The sequence below is a fragment of the Octopus sinensis genome, linkage group LG10 (genome assembly GCF_006345805.1).
Source record: "Octopus sinensis linkage group LG10, ASM634580v1, whole genome shotgun sequence".
Classification (NCBI taxonomy): domain Eukaryota; kingdom Metazoa; phylum Mollusca; class Cephalopoda; order Octopoda; family Octopodidae; genus Octopus; species Octopus sinensis.
Genome location: NC_043006.1, coordinates 30,092,299 through 30,111,436, shown reverse-complemented (window position 1 = coordinate 30,111,436; position 19,138 = coordinate 30,092,299). Strand labels below are relative to the sequence as shown.

The 19,138-nt window shown below is 36.5% G+C and overlaps 1 protein-coding gene across 6 annotated transcripts in view; it reads right to left on the bottom strand.

Moving 5' to 3' along the window:
- Positions 1-1,405: 1,405 nt before the first annotated feature.
- Positions 1,406-19,138, bottom strand: part of LOC115216353 (ATP-citrate synthase) — a 111,441-nt gene continuing 93,708 nt past the window's right edge. For all 6 annotated transcript variants that reach the window (XM_036506472.1, XM_029785599.2, XM_036506474.1 and 3 more), the window contains 13 exons: positions 17,244-17,335; positions 16,777-16,881; positions 16,063-16,144; positions 15,072-15,182; positions 12,270-12,397; positions 12,054-12,147; positions 10,256-10,410; positions 9,272-9,422; positions 8,900-9,043; positions 8,140-8,253; positions 6,151-6,233; positions 3,670-3,746; positions 1,406-2,283 (listed from right to left, as the gene is read on the bottom strand). In XM_036506472.1, coding sequence (XP_036362365.1) covers positions 2,183-2,283; positions 3,670-3,746; positions 6,151-6,233; positions 8,140-8,253; positions 8,900-9,043; positions 9,272-9,422; positions 10,256-10,410; positions 12,054-12,147; positions 12,270-12,397; positions 15,072-15,182; positions 16,063-16,144; positions 16,777-16,881; positions 17,244-17,335 — 1,437 coding nt within the window. In that variant the 3' untranslated portion in view covers positions 1,406-2,182. The remainder of the gene's footprint in view (positions 2,284-3,669; positions 3,747-6,150; positions 6,234-8,139; positions 8,254-8,899; positions 9,044-9,271; positions 9,423-10,255; positions 10,411-12,053; positions 12,148-12,269; positions 12,398-15,071; positions 15,183-16,062; positions 16,145-16,776; positions 16,882-17,243; positions 17,336-19,138) is intronic.

Here is a 19,138-nt window from a genome sequence, read left to right as displayed (position 1 = left end):
CTCTGTAGATTGGCGGTCTTTCTGTGCTAAGGTTTGCCAGTTTTAGTCAGAAAACCACTAAAATATGATCGGAGGAGATGGGGTTGAAATTGAGATCGATGAAACGGTTCTGGTCCATCGAAAATAACGCGGCAGAATAATTAAAATGGTTTGGCTTTTTGGTGGAATGGAACGTCTGACGAAGAGAGCCTTTATGGTCCCACTTTTGACCGAATGTGGCGAGGGCAACAGGAGAGATGCTGACACCCTCATACCTATCATTAGACGTTACGTCAGGCCGGGATCAATAATTTATCGTGACTGTTGGCGTGCGTATAGTAACTTGAGCAGCATGGGATATACACACTATCAGGTTAATCACGCTGAAGACTGGATCAGAGTTTATGGGGAAGCCTGAAAAAGTGCATTGTTCTTCGCGAATGAGACCGAAGTATCTCAAACAGTATGTCGTTAGGTTACTTTTTATACGAGCCATCTCACTGCCAACTCAGCGACTTCATAAGTTTATTTTGGAAGCTGGAAGACTGTACCCATGTTCCTGAGGAGACGGAAGAATCGGTTCTTGATGTTAAATCACCCTTAACTTTTTTTCTATCATGAAACGATAGTCAACACCATAGCTATGAAACCATTCTGATAAACTTGTAGAAGTGCACCTTCACGCAGTTCATTAAAAAAAAAGACCCCTCGGATTCTCGTGTGTAATCACCTTACCTTGACCTCCTAATGTGCTGCAAACCCCTTTTCTTCGAAAAAAAAAGGATGGGGTAGGAAACTGGAACCCCACCTCCTTGAAATTATTTGAAAATATGCATAAATAGGATATATATATATATTTATATATATATGTCGTACAAGCCAAAAAGGAAATATATAAATGACACACCTTACCTCACTCACCCCCCTCTATCTCTCCACGAAATCGCAGAGTACTAGTTACCTGCTTTGTTTTAATTGGTTGAAATTCTGGATGTTGTCTCACCTGCTTTGACAAACATCAATGATTATTTCTCTTCACAAATGTAAGCTTAAAAATTCTTTGGCTCATACATAACCTATTTTAACACCAACTTTATTTCTATTATTTTCGTCTGTTTACTCCACAAAGGTGTTTACTCCTCCCATAAATGGGTTATTTTTTTGAGAGGGAGTTATATTTCACATTAATTTATTATTTCTAAATAGTTTCCCATTATTTATCTCATATTGTTCAAGTTAATTTTATGCTTATAACACTTAACATGACCTTCAACTTGTTCCAATTCCTGAAAATAAGAGTAACAACAGAACCTGATAATTTGAATAAATAACCACACCAACACAAACTGGCCATGGAAATAATTTAATTTTTTTTTTTTTTTTTTTTGGTTTTGAATTTAAAGAAACAGATGAAGAATGGCTAAAATTGAGTGACTTTGAAATGTTTTATTGCTTTAGGAACAAATATGAAGTGTTATTTGGTCTATTATTCCACCAGAATGACATTGAATAACAGGTGATTGATTGAGTTAGCAAGAGAAATAAACACTTTTAATCCAACTGAAACACAATTATAGCTTCAGGAAACAGTTTCAACTAGATTTACAGCTTGGACCACATGGCTTTTCTTCTACTCTTTCATTAATATATTTGAGACAGAAGTGAAAATACTGAATAAATTTTTAAAAAAAGATACATTATTAAAACCTGCAACAAAATCACCCATTCCCCCAAAATGAAAGAAAAAAATAATTTTTTTTTTTTTTAAATTGAAGAAGTTTGATTGGTTCTAAATAAAAAATTTTAAAATAGGTTGGTCACATGATCCAAATAATAATTTAATTATTTTCATGAATTAAAGAAAATAATAAATTACAAGGGGAAGAAGAGAAAGAGGAAGAAGAAAGGAGGAAGACTACATAGTAGTTTTAGAGGACACTTGATAAATACATGTCTACCTTAGAGATAAAAACATTAGGTAGTTGATACATGATGTAGCCCTACAGCTAATCTACCAAAACAGACTCAACTTCTAGGGAATAATGTCGGCAACAATATGTGATCAGGATCGACTCCCTCATCTCCAAATGGTAACATTAAACCAGCCGTTTGTAAGGAACATATACAATCTCAGCAGTCAGAAATAACAGCACCAGATGGAAGAAGAAGATTTTTAACAGGAAGCAGGAATCAATGAGCAGTTTCAAAGACTTTCATGTAGACTCTCAGGTAAGATGTAGGAGATGTCATCCCATGGGTGACGATACAAACCTTGCTTCAATCTCTTTTGGTCCAAATAATGACCTAAAATACAAATGAAAAAGTATTTGTTAGGAAAATATTGATGTGATCAAAAACCTAAGAATAGTATAAGAAGTAATTTTCTTTCTAAATATATGGAAGGAATTTGAAATTATTTGGAATATAATTTCACCTTCAGCATGCAAATTTATTATTGGCTGCTTAGATAGACAAAGTTGTTGGTGATGGTGGTGCAAGTGGTTGTTAGCCTGTAGAAATAACAGCTAAATCTTCAAATCTCACCCAACTGTTTTTAAAAAGGAGGTAGAATACATTATGCAATGAACAAAAATGTGATGCTAGCTTTAGTTTAGTTGAGTCCTAGACACTCAAATGATTTAGTGCGTGTGTGCCATCCCTCATGGTCCCCAGTGTATGTTCTTAATTCACCAACATTTACCATTCCACTGTCCTGAAGCAAGTTGTCCACAGAGATTAGATATTTTCTTGTGCTATTAACTCTTCCTTTGACCAGTTAATACAGGTTCTTCATGGTGCCAGATGCAATGACCAGCAATTCTCATTGTTCTCTGCTGAGTCTCCACAATTGCTGACAACTTAGTTTAATCAAAGACTTCCTCAATCTGTCATTGCTTGTAAATATATCCTCCAGAGGACTTATCACATTCAAGTAATCACTATTGTTTACAAATAATTAATTAATAGAATTTAAAACAGAAAACTAAAATTATAATTGTAATGTATGGATAATCATCATCATCACCATTTAACGTCCGTTTTTCATGCTGGCATGGGTTGGACAGTTTGACTGGGGACTGGCAAGCCAGGAGGCTGCACCAGACGCCAGTCTGATCTGGCAGTTTCTACAGCTGGATGCCCTTCCTAATACCAACCACTCCAAGAGTGTAGTGGGTGCTTTTTATGTGCCACTGGCACTAGAGCCAGTCAGGCAGGACTGGCATCAGCCACATTCGGATGGTGCTTTTGATATGCCATTGGCATGGGAAGCCAGTTAGGTGGCTCTGGCAGCAACCCATGCATGAAAGGTGGTTATTGCATGCCACCAACACTGGTAACGGCCACAACTAGAATTTCCATTTGATTGTGATTTGATTTGATTTACTTGACTCAATAAGATTCCTTAAGTATGGAATGTCACCAAACAATTCAAAGGTACTTTTTAAATGGGCTGGTTATATGACACTGGTGTAGGCTACGGCTGTGATCTCACTTTCTTTGCCAGGTGTGTGTGTGTATATATATATATATATATATATTATATATATATATATATATATATATATATATATATCTCATACATTATATATATATATATATATCTCATACACACACACATGCATATATAAAGGATGAGAGTAAGGTTCTCAAAACAAATGTTCACTATCGTTCACTTTCGAAAAAACTTACCAATGAAGCCCATGCTACGACCAAGCACAAAGAGTCCATTCAGAGCACCAATTTCCACATATTCTTGAGCTTCCTCTCTGGTGAAATTAATAAAAAAAAAAGAAAAAGAAAGAAAGAGAAATATTCGCAATCAGTGAAATTATATTTCATTTATAGACTTGCTTCCCTCCTACTTCTTTCAACTTCATAAATAGTTATAGTTTATTATTATTATAGATAAATTGATTCAGACAGAGGGAAAGTGAGGAATCAATATCTCGTTTCATGACATCAAATGCCAAAACCAAATTTTGTCTTTTACTGCTCTCTGATCAATAAATGATCAATAAAGTAATGAAGTAAAATCAATCAACGAAGTATCTTGAGCGGAAGAAAGAAATTATCACAAACTAAAACATGAATTCCAATAGACTAATCCTTTCTTTTATAGGCACAATCGTTCTGCCAGCTCACCACCTTCAATTCCTATAAGATAATAAGTTACATTCCAAAGAATTCCATAAACATTACATCCTAGCAAATAAACCTTTTCTTCCATTTCTTTCATAACATTACTTATAATTTTATTTCCTGATGACAGCTACCTTCCATATAACATCTTTAGGTGTTTATTTTGATTATGCCATCATATCAAAGGCCAGGTTGGAGCACCATTTTCACCAGTTAATTTCAAAATTAAATCACCTTTTGTTTTTCTTTGCTATTTATCCAACTTTCTAATAGTACTCTTGTATAAATAAAATGGAAACCAGAGTTACCTGCAGAACACTAAATGATATTGGAGTATAAAAATGGTGCCTGAGGTATTAGCTGGGGAAGCTAGTTTATTGTAGGTAAATCTTTGTGGTCTAGAGGAGCTGTCGGTTATTTTACTGGCTTCAATAATGTTAGATGTAATGTAGATACCGACGTGAGGGGAGATAACTCAAATGAATTTGGGTATTAAATAATATAATAATAATGAAATTATTGTATACAGTGCTCAGGTGCACCACAACTTGTCAAAAGTGCGTATAAAGCATATCCAGTAATGTACAAATGTCTGGAAAGCGAACAGTGTACGAGTCAGATACATTCTTGCATGTGCATGGAGGGGAGAAAATCAGGGGTAATGTTGGCGAATCTCAGGAAGCATGGAGGTTTTGAAGGATACACTGCTAATACATACTTATACAAGTGACCTCTTAAAGTTTCCATCTCCCCAAACTTCACTCGTAAGGCATTTGTCAGCCTCAAACTTTTTAACCCCATACCCATGGTTGCAGTTTTCTGTTTAGGTAAATTAAGGAGAAGAAACTGTTCTTGCCTGGGATACTACAAAACATTTGAGTCAGAAATGAAGTTACAACTGTCTCTTCGATGTTGGAGAGTTTTGTTACCTCACATTTATGACAACATGAGAAATAATATATACAAAGTCACCTGATACATGTAGTTTTAATATCAATGGTGATTCAAATACAGCAAGGGCCATTGATGGAGTTAATTAGCTGAAAGACCACAAACAAAGAGTCACAATTCAATTATCTTTCCTCCTTTTTTTTCTTCTCCTTTTGAGCCCCCACCCCACCCATTTGATTTTTTTTTTTCTCTCTTGCAAAACTTATCTTTCTGATAACCTTGAAAATTTACCAGCTGTTGTTAGAGAACTGTTTTAAGAGAGAGACTTTACATCTACAAATGAGGCCCATTTCTCTCAAATGTCAACACAGAAAGGACTTTGCATAAGACAACTTTTATTTTTCTGGTGCCTAAACATGTCACCTACTTTAACACCACCACTCGGTCTTTGGATGTTTTTAGTTCTCTTGTTTTGTTGCAAGTTTTCAGATCAGGAAAGTCCCCAGTTTAAGGATGACATAGCTTCAAGGAGAGTTGCTTCCAACTATTCTAATAAAGTGCCACCGATTATCAAAGTGTACAAGTCATGAAAGTTTCTCAGTTGAAGTCCATAGATAGGACAGGAGCCCAAAACCCTTGAACTTGGCTTCTGGTGGTTGTCCTCAAAATCCTGAATTCTCTTCTACCTCAGTCTGCAACAAGTGTCCCAGTACGTACAAACTTTTGAGAAGCCCATTTTTGACACCTGATATCAGACACTGCTGTGGATGGAGGATCAACAATGGTTAGGGGTCCTTTATGAGCTACAGTTTACCTCCTGGATCAAAACATTCACTCCAACTCCAAAACAAAAATTCTACAAAAAAGGAACTCAAACCAACTGACTGAACAGTTCTCCCAACTTATTCTAGCCTTGACCCCCCCCCCCTCCACCACATCCTACCAGCACACAACCTAGAAATGTCAATCCTCTCCAACTCCATTGAACAACTTCAGCCCAGGAAAAGTGTCCACCCATCCTATAACCTGACTTCCCACCTGAACAAAACTGTCACAACATCAAAGTCAGCAGAATCTAATGTTCATATGAAGACAATTGCTATTCCCATGTTCACACACACACACACAAAGTTAACTCACCGTGTGAAACATCCACAATTCCGGAAAAGATCAACCATTGCAACACCAATGAAGCCATCAACATTTAAAATTAGGTTAGGTTTCTGAAATCAAAATAGAAACAACATTTATTTCCCTGAAGGAAAATACTAGAACAATCATCATCATCATCAACATCATGACAGTAACACTTTAGAATCGAACTCCAACCAATTATGTTCCTCTCATCTTTATAAAACAAAGAACTCACATGAGGCAAAACAATTCCAATTTCCTACCATTTTGAATAGTAGAAAGCTATGCAGAATACAAAATCAAATCATATCTTGAATACCAACCAATCAAACAACAAAGATAAAATCACTTTAAATTCCATTTTTTTATTGACTTTGGGTTAGATTGGTTATGGATCATTTATATAAAATATCAGAAGCTAAAAATAAGCAGTTTTACTTTCAGGAAGCAGGACTACCACCATTGACGTGTGTCTTTAGTGAGTTCACTCTGTCACGGGTCTCCAGTCTAAAGTTAATAACTAAACATATTACTTCCTATTGTATCAGCATTAAACTCCTCATTCCTCCATCAAGTCTTGGAAGCTTTGCAAAAGTTGTGGCCACCAACCTTCCTCTTTTGATGAAAACATTTAAACTGCCCCATTAGAAATTCCAAGAGTACAATCTTCATTTTGTATAATAACTATTCAATGGGAATACATTGATGTGAAAACCTACTGAATCCAGAAGGACATTGAAAAATGGACATTAAACTGACTACAGAAAAAATTGATGCAAACCAACTTCTTTACGAGCCACAATGAATTAAAGTAGAAACTTTATAATAATGCAATGATATTTTTATTAAGAAACAGCATGACTATGTGGTCAGTATTGCTGTTCATGATATCCATTATCCTTTCAGTCATTATATGGGGTCCACCTCTTTTAACAATATCCAACTTGTTCAAATTTAGAAAAACTAACCTACTAATTACTAATGTATAAAGCAGAAACAATTACTATAAAACAATTGTATGGATATTGTAGTTGTGATACCCGTGCTGGTGGCACGTAGGGCCTCACTGAGGAAATGACGAAGACCGAGACTTCTGAGATATGCTGTGACTGTGAAGACCCGACAAATGAAGTGAGTTCATGGCTCGCAGGACGGCCTGCTGTGCCAACCTTGGATCGTAGAGTGACCCGCTGTTCTTGAGGAGACCTATTGAGTCAAGTACGTTAACACCAACATCAAAATGAAAATCAAATGGAAATTGTAGTTAAGATATCCGTGCCAGTGAAATGTTAAAAGTACCATGCAAACGTGGCCAATGCCAGCGCTGCCTGACTGGCGTCCGTGACACATAAAAGCACCAACTGATCGTGGCCGTTTACCAGCCTCCTCTGGCACCTGTGCCGGTGGCACGTAAAAAGCACCCACTACACTCATGGAGTGGTTGGCGTTAGGAAGGGCATCCAGCAGTAGAAACAATGCCAGATCAGACTGGAGCCTGGTGCAGCCTCCTGGCTTCCCAGACCCCGGTCGAACCGTCCAACCCACGCTAGAATGGAAAACGGACGTTAAACGATGATGATGATGAACATTCATCTCGGAAACTTGCCTCACAAACTGGATTGTAGATATTCCTAATCAGAGTCATTATACCCCCCACTCTCTCTCTCTATTTATACATGTAATATTAATCATTTTGTATCACCAGCTGAGAAGAATATACTTCACCAAGGAGATTTAATAACACTGAAACAATTTCTGTGATTCTTAATTCTTACCTCTCAAACAACCGAATCGATTTTAATCGACAGTTTTTTTTTCAAAAATTTCGATAAGTTATCTCCCCTACTTGTTCTTGGATTTTAAACACCTTGGGAGATTTTGTCTACTCACTGCCTGGATAGTTTTAGTTAATCCTTATATTACCTAAGTTTTTGATCCAGACCTCAGTTAAGCCTTATATTACAACATATATCTTTGATCCAGAGTCCAACTTACCTTCGAGGTGGTTATTTTCTCCACTTCGCATGCGTAATCAAGCAGAGGAGTTGCAGGGAAGTGTTGCTTCACATAATCTTTTAAGATTACTACACGCATGTCAGGGTTGTTCAACTGAAAATATTTAAACAGAGACGTGGTACTTATATTCATGAATTTAATAAATATTTCAATGAGATGAACAGCTTTTGTAGGTGTTGTGAGATGTTAAATCTGCACCTGGAAACTTCTTTAAGATGCAGGTTTGGACAAAGCTATTTTTTTCCCACCACCCATGGAAGATCTGCAATTGTTCATGCCTAGTTCCACCACTCCAAACCAGGCAAGGGATAAGATTCTCTGATGAATTTCCCAGGAATACGACCGTACTGGTCTCTAAGAGTCACTTGTTAAATGTGTCCATGTGTATTTTCATATATATATATATCTATAGAATGATAGCACACAATGGTTGAATTATTATAACATAATGCAATTGCCAGGATAGACTATGTACCATTTTGTGAGATTGCACCAAAGTTGTGTAATTCACTCACCATATTCACGAGCTACCTTCATCAATCTTCAGTCAATAATGGAAAATGTTCTGATTCGTATTTTGATGCAAGACAATTGCATGTTGTTTATGCATGTGAGGATTGAATTACACAACTCTGATGTAAACGAGAGTGTATCCTGATAATTATATTCTGTTATATACACGTGTGTGTGTGTAAAGAATTTCGAAATATATGTCCACAAGAATGTAAAGGCTACTCACTGATTTCACACGGTGTCCAATGCCCATGATAAGTTTTCCCTTTTTCCTCATAGAATTAACAAATTCCATTGGAATCATGCTACTGTCATAGGCTTCACTGAACTGCTTGGCAGCTGCATCTAGTGCCCCACCAAAGCGATCACCCTATCACGAGAAGAAAAACATGGTTCAAAATTCATTTCTAGTGAAATGGATGAAGATAATGATATCAAATATCAAAATTAGAGGAGGTGGAAGATATAAAATTGATGGATAAGATAGAAAATGGGTAAAAGAATTACAAATGAAAGATAAATGTAAGGTGATGATGAAAATAATGAGAGTGATGGTGTTGTTGATGATGATGATGGGTGACTTTAAGAATATACTTACAATAGTAAGGAGTCCAGAAGCTAGAGCTGAGACCAAGTCTTTGCCTGCCCGTGTACAGACAATAGCATTGTGTGCTCCAGAAACAGCCGGTCCGTGGTCAGCCGTCACCATCAGACACATCTCAATGAATTTGGTGGCATATTTTGGAAGTCTTAGAAGTTGAATAATAGAAAGAAAAACCTTAATGTATTAGTGAGAGAAAGAATAAGTAGAGAGGGAGAGGAGTGAGGAAAGATAGGAAGGACAGAGGGAGAAAAAGAGAGCCAAGAGCAGACTGGAATTCAATGATAGGAAATACTTTAAACAGAATGAAATTTGTTCAATAATAATAATAATAATAATAATTGTATCTAATTTAGGCACAAAGCCATCAATTTGAGAGAAGTGGGGATAATCAATACCATTAATGCCAATACTTGATTAATATTATTTTATTGATCCCAAAAGGATGAAAGGCAAAAGTGGACCTCAGCAGGATTTGAACTCACAATATAAAGAACTGGAAAAAATATGGTAAGACATTTCTTAGGCACTTTAATGATTCTGTCAGCTAGGAACAAGTTATGAATGGGGGGGGGGGGGCATTTGATCAGGTCTTGCCATCATCACCATTATAACATTTTAACATCTGTTAAATATTATGTCATGGTTTGGGCAGTTTTACAGGGGCTGGCAAGGCTGGAGGACTGCACTAGGCCCCAATTGTCTTTTGATATGGTTTCTACACCTGGATACCCTTCCTAACACCAACCACTTTACAGAGTGTACTGGGTGCTTTTCATGTGACACCTACATGAATGCTTTCTATATGGTGTCTGGCACAAGTGCTTTTTAAGATATAATTCTATATAACAAAGTATTTTCTCTCACAGAACCATTTCTGCTACAGATGAATCAGGTATTTTGGATTCCCGACAAAAACAAAAAATAAACAAAGAACTATGAAAAATGTATGGAAAGAATATAATTGAAATATTAAGTTACCGTCTTTGGAACCAGAGAAGGCTAAGGACACCGCCAATGCCTAAATCTTCTTTAAAAATATCTGTGATTGGAGTTCCAGCATAGAGTAGCTCTGAACCTCGTTCATCACAAATGCTGGTCATGAAAGATGCAGGTTTACGAATCAAACCAAGTTCCTGTGAAGGAAAAGCAGAAATAAATCAGTCCTAATAGGGATAAATGTTCACGATAGATGGCAGTAAGTGAAGGGCTAAATCAGAGGGTGGGGATTAGTGAGTGAAAGGCTCGGTGGGTGAAGGTGGTCGCAGTGGGGGCTCAGTCAATAGAGGGCTTGATGGGTGTAGGTAGTTTCTGTGGGTATGGGACAAGGAGTGGAGAACCTTGTGAACGAAGGGCTCAGTGAATAAGGGGAAATGCAACGAAATACTGAGTGAATTACAAATGAGAGAGAAATAATGATGTTGAAATAAGTGGATCTTACATTCACTTTAATGACAAAGTATTCCAGTTATTCAATCAAAAGTACAGTGTCATTAGGTGTATATTTCAGTCACTGAATGCAATCTTGAAGCAGACTTAGTGAAGAGAAGTTAGTGACCTATGAACTCTAGGTACAGTCCATTCAATAAGCCTCTACAGTTCCCTTCTAGCCAATCTCACTCAAGAAATTGTGCAAGAAAAATCTCACCCGATGTGATAATACAGTGGAATTGAGCCCAGGACCCAGTGATAATGAAGTAAACTTCATCACTTGACCAAGTGATGAAGAAAAGGAAGACAAAAAGCATTCAGAATGTAAGGTGGTAAACTATGGTCAAAGTTTTAGTATTTTAGCAATTCAGAGATTGCAACAAATTCCATTTCATCAAACTGTAAGATATCAAAAGAAATAATTATCCTAGAACCAAGAAACAAATCTGATGGATCATCATAGGTGTGTCGTGTAAATGAGGCAGTGGCTGCAAACTGCATAGTCTTGAGTTCAATACTTATAGTTACCATTAAGTTATACTCAAAGGCAAAAAACAGACCACTTTGCTTGCTTCAGTATGTCAAGTATTTTACAATTTATTCATTCATATTTATTTCTTGGAATTCAACCATAATTATATGTGGGAATATTTGGGAAGATATTCATGAAACAAGGTTATGTGTATTTCTTGTTTGTTACTTGCCTCTAAGAAGTATTTTTATAATAAGGAAGGAAAACTTGAGCCTTAATATGGCAATATTCTTGAACTGAAATACCAAACTGTTGTAATTTAAGTGGAGGAAATGAACTGATGACAGTAAGTTAATGAAAACTCCATCCTTTGAAGTATCTTTGGCAGTGAGTCATTCGTTCACTGCACCAGTGGTTAAGATAGGACTTCTACACAGATATACCCATGACAACTCATCTGAGGGTGAGTCACAGTTTTTTGCTAAATGGTAGGAAGTGCTTCAAGCAATTAAAACACTTGTCTCCACCTGTATTCAACAAAAATCATCAAGAAACTTATTTAATTAACAATTAAAACCACAAAGCCTGTAAGGTAAGTGGATTAAATAAGGGTTTCAAATTTTGCCACAAGGGCAGCAATTTAGTGGGAAGGGGATGAGTCAATTACATCAACCCCAGTGTTCAACTGGTACTTACTGACCCCCAAAAGGATGAAAGTCAAAGTCAACCTCGGTGGAATTTGAACTCAGAACATAGCAATGGGTGAAATACCACCAAGTATTTCATCCAGTGTGCTAACGATTCTGCCAGCTCACTGCCTTAAGTGAATTAAATAATAAAAAACAATAAAGAAGGATTGAAACATCCTTAACATACCCTAGCCCATGCATAATCCATTGGTACAGTTGGAGGGGCCCGTTCTGGCTCTGGAATAATAATACCTTGGCCAACAAGATTTTCGTAGACTTTCCTTGAAGAAAGATATAGAAACATAAAATTAAGTTAATGTGCCAATTGTGGGTGTGCTGGTTTTAGGGTTTTAATAATGATAATAATATGTCCAGCCTGAATGTATAATATAATAACACTTACTTTATAAGTGTCCCAAGTCCATCAAAACTGTTAGGAACATAAGCACCAGCTTCTCTAAGTGCTTGATTTTTAGCAACAGCTGTTTCACGGTCAGCATTAGCACAAGAACCAGCATGACCGAATTGAACCTATAAAGAAAGAAAAAACAATTTAGGTTAACATAAAAGATAACTTCATAAGTTTTACAAGAAAATCCTCAGACTATTAATAAAAATACATAAGAAATAAATAACAATATCTAGAGAGAATGAATGACTAATTATTTATCAAGTGCAACTGATTAAAATTAAAGATTGAACTTGTATCAATGAACAAAATGTAGGCAATTGATCTCTGCTGATCAAACTGTAGAAGATATTTCAGTGAACAACAGGTTGGAAGAGTTCATCTTTATATATAAAAGTAAGGTTGTGTGTCTGTCTACTCCGATTTAGATTCCTAACTACTCTCACATTTTGCGGTGCAGTTTAACCAAAACCGGGTATCTTATAGTCGTGATTCATATCGAGCCCTTCTGGGTATTAGAGCGAGTCTACGATTTTAAAAATAATTTACCATAATTTTTTTCCATTTTAATGCATATTTTTTTGAAGGGAAGTAACTCTCTAAAAATGTCTACGATGAGTCAACGATTTAAAAAAAAATTTACCATCATATTTTTTCCCTTTTTAATGCATTTTTTTGCTATTTTTTGGCTATAACTCTCTAAAAATGCTTTATAGTTATTTCCCTTACAAACCCGAGCAACACCGGGCGATACTGCTAGTTAAATATAAACACTCAACCAATACACATTAAAGATGACGGTTTAAAAGTATTTCAATAATATTAAATATAAGAAAAAAAGGCTCAGTTCACACACAATCATCATCATCAACAAGTATTCAAGGGGTAGCACTCATATAAGCTGGGTTGGAGGGAACTTTATCTTGTGTTTCATTTTTGGCTCAGTTCTTATGACAGGATTCCTTTAGTAACACTAGCCACTAATGCTGGATACCTTTTCTTTTCTGAACCCAGGATCATGTCCTTCATAAGGTTGAAGAGCCCTTTACAGAATATAAGGGATATGTTTTTGTGATTCCACCAACACAAGAGAGAGACAAACAGACAGAGAGAACCATATTGAGGACATGGTGTCACAAAAAGGAAAGCTTCCCACATGTGTCTGCTTGCTCACCAGCTTCTTTTTACCGAGTGAGAAGCAGGAGTGACAGAGGCACAGACAACAGTGATGAGAAGGGCGTGTGATAGGACTCAACATTCTGAGATTGGTATTTCTATATTCAAAGCCGAGATGACAGGGAGGTAAGAGAAACCCATGTGTTCCAGAAGATGGAGTGATGGCAAATGCACAGATTGTGGAGTACAAAAGAAATAAGAGCATGCTGAAAGTCAAAGTAACAGGCAGGACAGGAGGGGAGGCAAAGGGTCCAGTGTGGCCACTGAAAAATAAGTGAGGAGGTGGGCCAAAGGGAGCCAAGTGTAGAGATGAAGGAAAAGTAAATGTGTCCTGCATTTGTGAACGATACAAGAGTGGTGGGAAGAGGGTCAGAATATGTGTAGTGGCCAATGCCAGTACTGCCTGACTGGCATGTAAAAAGCACCATTTGAGCGTGGTTGATGCCAGTGCCGCTGGACTGGTGCCTGTATTGGTGGCCCGTAAAAAGCACCATACAAGCATGGTTGATGCCAGTACCACCTGACTGACCCCATGCCGTGGCACATAAAAAGCACCCACTACACTCTTGGAGCGTTAGGAAGGGCATCCAGATAAGCACAGACATGGGTGAATACATGCTATGTATGGTGAACAGAGGAGTAACAAAAAAAGGAATGATGCAGTGCAATATATGGTGAACAAAAGAGAGACCTGCTGTTATTCTTAGCCACATTGACTGTAAACAGCAGATTTTTTCTTCTGTTTCTGATTGATAAGAGGAAGGAGTGATTGAGAAATGAATAACAGCAACATGGGTATAGAGGAAGTAAGAGGGATAAAGGCATAAATGAGAAGGATGTGAATGACAACGGTGTGGGCAATACAGAGAGCTGCATGATAGGGATGTGTGATGCAAGGAACAAGAGATAGGGAGAAGGCTTGTGATAGATGTGTTAGAAAAGGATTGTGTGTGTGCATATTTGGAATAGACCAACATTCATTAAAATAGTTATTAAATTATTGCCAATGTTCAGTGATATGAGGACCAAAGAACTAAAGTATTTCAGATTGCAAGACAGCGTGTGAGAGAAAAGATGTAACAGGAGAGAAATGTGCCTGCATGGATGATGGTGCACTTGCTTTTAATGATTCTGGAAAGAAAGAGGCTTGGAGATGCCATTATGAAAAGCTGCTGAATGTGGAGAACAAATGGGAGGAGGAGGAGACCCTGCCGAATGTTGACCTAGTAGAGGGAACAGCTTTCCGAATAGACAGCACCCTGGTAGATAAAGCAATTAACGGTATGAAGTCAGGAAAAGCCCCCGGCTCATCAGGAATCACTGCTGGAATGCTTAAAATATCTGGCCTAGTCACCTGTATTGTAAACCAGGTAGTTCACGAAAGAGTCATACCCAATGACTGGCATAGCAGCACCATAGCCAAAACATTCTCAGAATGGATAGTGTTAGGAAGGACATCCAGCTGTAGAAACATTGCCAGATCAGATTGGAACCTGGTGTGGCCTCATGGCTTTCCAGTCCCCAGTCAAACCTCCAGCATGGAAAACAGATGTTAAACGATGATGATGATGAATACTAGTGGTGTTTTAAGAGAAATGAAGATAAAATCAGCTAAAATACCTCAGAGGTAAACATTCGGGCACATGTGCCAATACACCAAGCCACAAGCGGTTTGGTGATTTTACCAGCCTTCATTGCTTCAATTACTTTGTATTCTTCAACACCACCAACCTGAGGAGAGATAAAAGATTTACGTAACAACACACAGATGGATACATTTTTATACACCTCATATACTGTTAAAAAAAATCGTAATTCTCTTAAATGTCAATCAATTCTCTTAACATGTAAATAGTTTGTAAAATAATTATCTTCTAAAATAATTTTTAAAAATCATAATTCTCTTAATGTCAATCAATTCTCTTAACATGTAAATAGTTTGTAAAATAATTATCTTCTAAACTAAATGGATGTAAAAATATTATTCAAAATTTTACATGAAACAATAATATTGAGAATTTTAAATTGGAGCAAATTTATACTCCATACTGTAAATGTTACATTTACAGTTGATATTGGTAAATATTAAAGTTAATATTAGTAAATATAACACTCTAAGCAGTGTAAATCTACAAGCTCATGAACTGGTAGAGTTATACGAGCATTGTGATGTCCATTCTGCCTGTGTTCTGACTTCAAAAACTTGCCTTTTATTGTTTTGGGTACTAATGCTGTACAGGTACTAATTCTTTTCTTTTCTCTCTCTCTCTCTCGATCTCTCGAAGAAACCAGCTGTAGTCTGATCTGGAGAGGGATAGGCTCTGACAATTCTAAAAATTTACCCAAAACATGTACCATGACGGCACACTTGCAATTCCACCATTAGATGAGGAGCCAAGGCAAGACAAATATAACACTAACTAAAGCTAGTCTGCACTACCTAATATAAATAACTGGTGATGATAACACTAATCAACAGCTACTTTATCATCACATGATTTATCATCTATTTCTACATCCATTTCTTTTATGGTAACATCATAAAGTCTCACACACACATGCAATCTTTACAATGATCTTTAAAAAAAATCCTTAAAACTCTTGAGATTACCTCTCCCAGAAGAACTATCATCTTCACATCTTCTTGTTCTTGATACCGCATTATATAATCAGGGAATGTTGTGCCGGGATATCTAAACAAAATAAAAATTCACTCTTAGTTTTAAAAAAATATTTATTTTAATCTAAACTAAACAACCGTTTTAAAATTATTTCCACTTCCAAATATGGACATTGAACTTAGATGCAAATGGAGAATCAGATTTAAATTACTGCAAAACACATATACATGTGTGTGTGTGTACACAAGAGGAATATTGGTAGGTGCCTTTGTTCATATATAAGTTACACTATTAAGAGTTTAAGCTAAGAAGAGTCTAACTTTCTTAGTATCATATTAAAACAATTAAGGAGTTAACAACTTTATATGGTACCAACAATTTTCAACCTTTCATAGTAACAGTTGCAGCACATTCCAAAGAATGTGAAGGAAACTTTGCAAATAAAAGGCATCGGTTGTCTCTGTAAGAAGAAAAAACTGAGTTGCACTGATTGACTAATTGAAAGATGTTAGAAAGAACTTTTACAGAGTTCTCCACCCCTCTACAGTCAGGAACTCATGCTTGAAAAAAAGAAAGGTATCTTGTTACCAAAGAATGAATTTCTATCTTTATTTTCTAAACAACATCATCATCGTTTAACATCTGCCTTCCATGCTGGCATGGGTAAAAGTGAAAAGTAATTTAACCATGGATTATTTTCTCACCTGTCTCCACCAATAGCAACACCTTCGTAGACTCCATTTGTGTTTAATGCTATGATATTATTCAATTCATTTGACATCCCACCTGAACGAGACACATATGCTACGCTGAAAATAAAAAGGTTAACAAAATTAAGGATTCTTTTACACAGGAGAGCATTAAAACAAAGAAAAAGCCAAATACGTGACCAGGTCACAGTTGTTTTGTTGCAACTAATTCATTTAATTCCTGTAAGAAAGGCATGAGAGCTATGTCACCTCATGATGAAATATAATTACTATAAAATAACTATTTATAAGCGGAGCATTGAGCTTTAGATTAATAAACAATGATATGAGAGTTAGTGACATTCATGCCTTTACCAAAGAAAAAGAAGGGGGAATTTCAAATTAGAATTAAACTTAGACTGCTCTAAGCAATTATGCCATCTCAGCAGAACTGATCAATTGAAAGAATTATTAAGTCTTACCTGCCAGGTCTGTAGAGTTTTGAAGACAGTATGTTATCCAGCATGCCACCTGTGTTTCCAATTTTGAAACAACCAGGTTTTACTCCACCAACCTGTTTGAGAGTAAAAGGTGAAATAATAGCAAAAAAGAAACATATACAACACAGCATACAATACATTACATGTACACACATATAAAGTTGTAATAAATATTCTTTTACTTGTTTCAGTCATTTGATTGCGGCCATGCTACAGCACTGCTTTTAGTTGAAGAAATCAATCCCTAGACTCATTCTTTGTAAGCCTGGTACTTATTCTATTGGTCCCTTTGCTGAACCACTAAGTTATAGAGGCATAAACACACCAACATCGGACTTCTTTCAGTTTCTGTCTACCAAATCCACTCACAAGGCTTTGGTCGGCCCAAGACACTTGTCCAAGGTGTCACGCAGCAGGACTGAACCCCGAACAATGTAATTGGGAAGCAAGCTTCTTACCACACAGCCACACCTGCATAATATATATAATGGGAAATCCATCCATTACGTAAGACCTTCCTCAGTTAAGACATTTCAAAATATCACTGTTTGGATTGACTTCATTATTGCAACTTAAATGACGACTCGATGCCAGTACAAACAAGCTGGTCTAGACTCCATTTGTGCAAAGAGTCTAACAACAATTAGTAGTTTGTTATATAGTTATGCTGAGAAATGATGCATGATACCAGAAGTTTTCACATGACTCAAGTATGGTTGTGTGCATGTGTGCATACACACCACATAACAGTACACAGTAGAAATTAGAAGGTGTTACCAATACTACTAAGATCTAGTATTTTCAGGCATTTTTATGGCAAGAATGAAACTTATATCCTCTCATTCATTGCTGGAAACCAGATTTTCTTCAACCAGATATGATACCCTTTATGCCAATATATGATAGCGTGTCTTGAACATCATTATATGGCAAAGAACCTTATCTTCCATATACCAGATAGTATATCTTATATACCATACACCATTGTATGACAAATGATTAAAACCGACAGTAAATCACTGGTAACTATTAACCACCAACCCTGGAGATGGATGAAAATGCTATATTTAGAGTTACTAAGCATTAAATTTGGTACACTACCATTTCTACAGGCTGCTTCCATGAAAGTAATTCTAACTGCTAGGGCTTTCATTGAAAATGTTTCTTATGGTTTGTTACCAACCTGTAATTTCCAGCCTCAAAATTCATTGAAATAACAACAACAACTAGTGGGACCCATAAATATTTCACAGAATTAATGGTAAACCTATTGGGTTATTTCAGAAAACTTTATCCAAAAAACCTGAAAGTGTAGCCTGTGTTGTGTCAGTAAGGAAAGATAGTGAAGTGATAGATGATATAAAAACTTGGTTCAATTAAAAAAAAAATACACAATCACCACCTCCACCACTACCATCATCATCTCCCCCACCCTCTCTCTGTCTGCCTTTCTTTAACCTCACCATCAGAATATCACCCCTTTGCTAAATTGATATTTTTAACTCTCCTCTTCTATGTCATCACTACCTTCAACTAACTTTTTAACCACATAAATTTTACGTCCCCCTCTCCACCTTGCATCATGGATGCCTCTCTCACCCTTTGCCATACTCTCTTTTTCTCTCTTTTCTTTCTCCTCTCTTTCCCTTCAACTAATCACATGAAAGCGTTACAATTAAATTCCCTCTACTTCATGTCATGAATGCTTTTCTCTCCCACTTCTCTAATCACATGAAAGTATTACCAATGGGCTAAGTAATGGAATGACAAGCAGAATTATTATAATAAGCACTTGAAAGACTAAAAACTTGTGGATACCTAAGGTCACAGGTGGTAATGTGTGTAGTGATAATTGCTTTTTTTAAAATTTGGTTTTT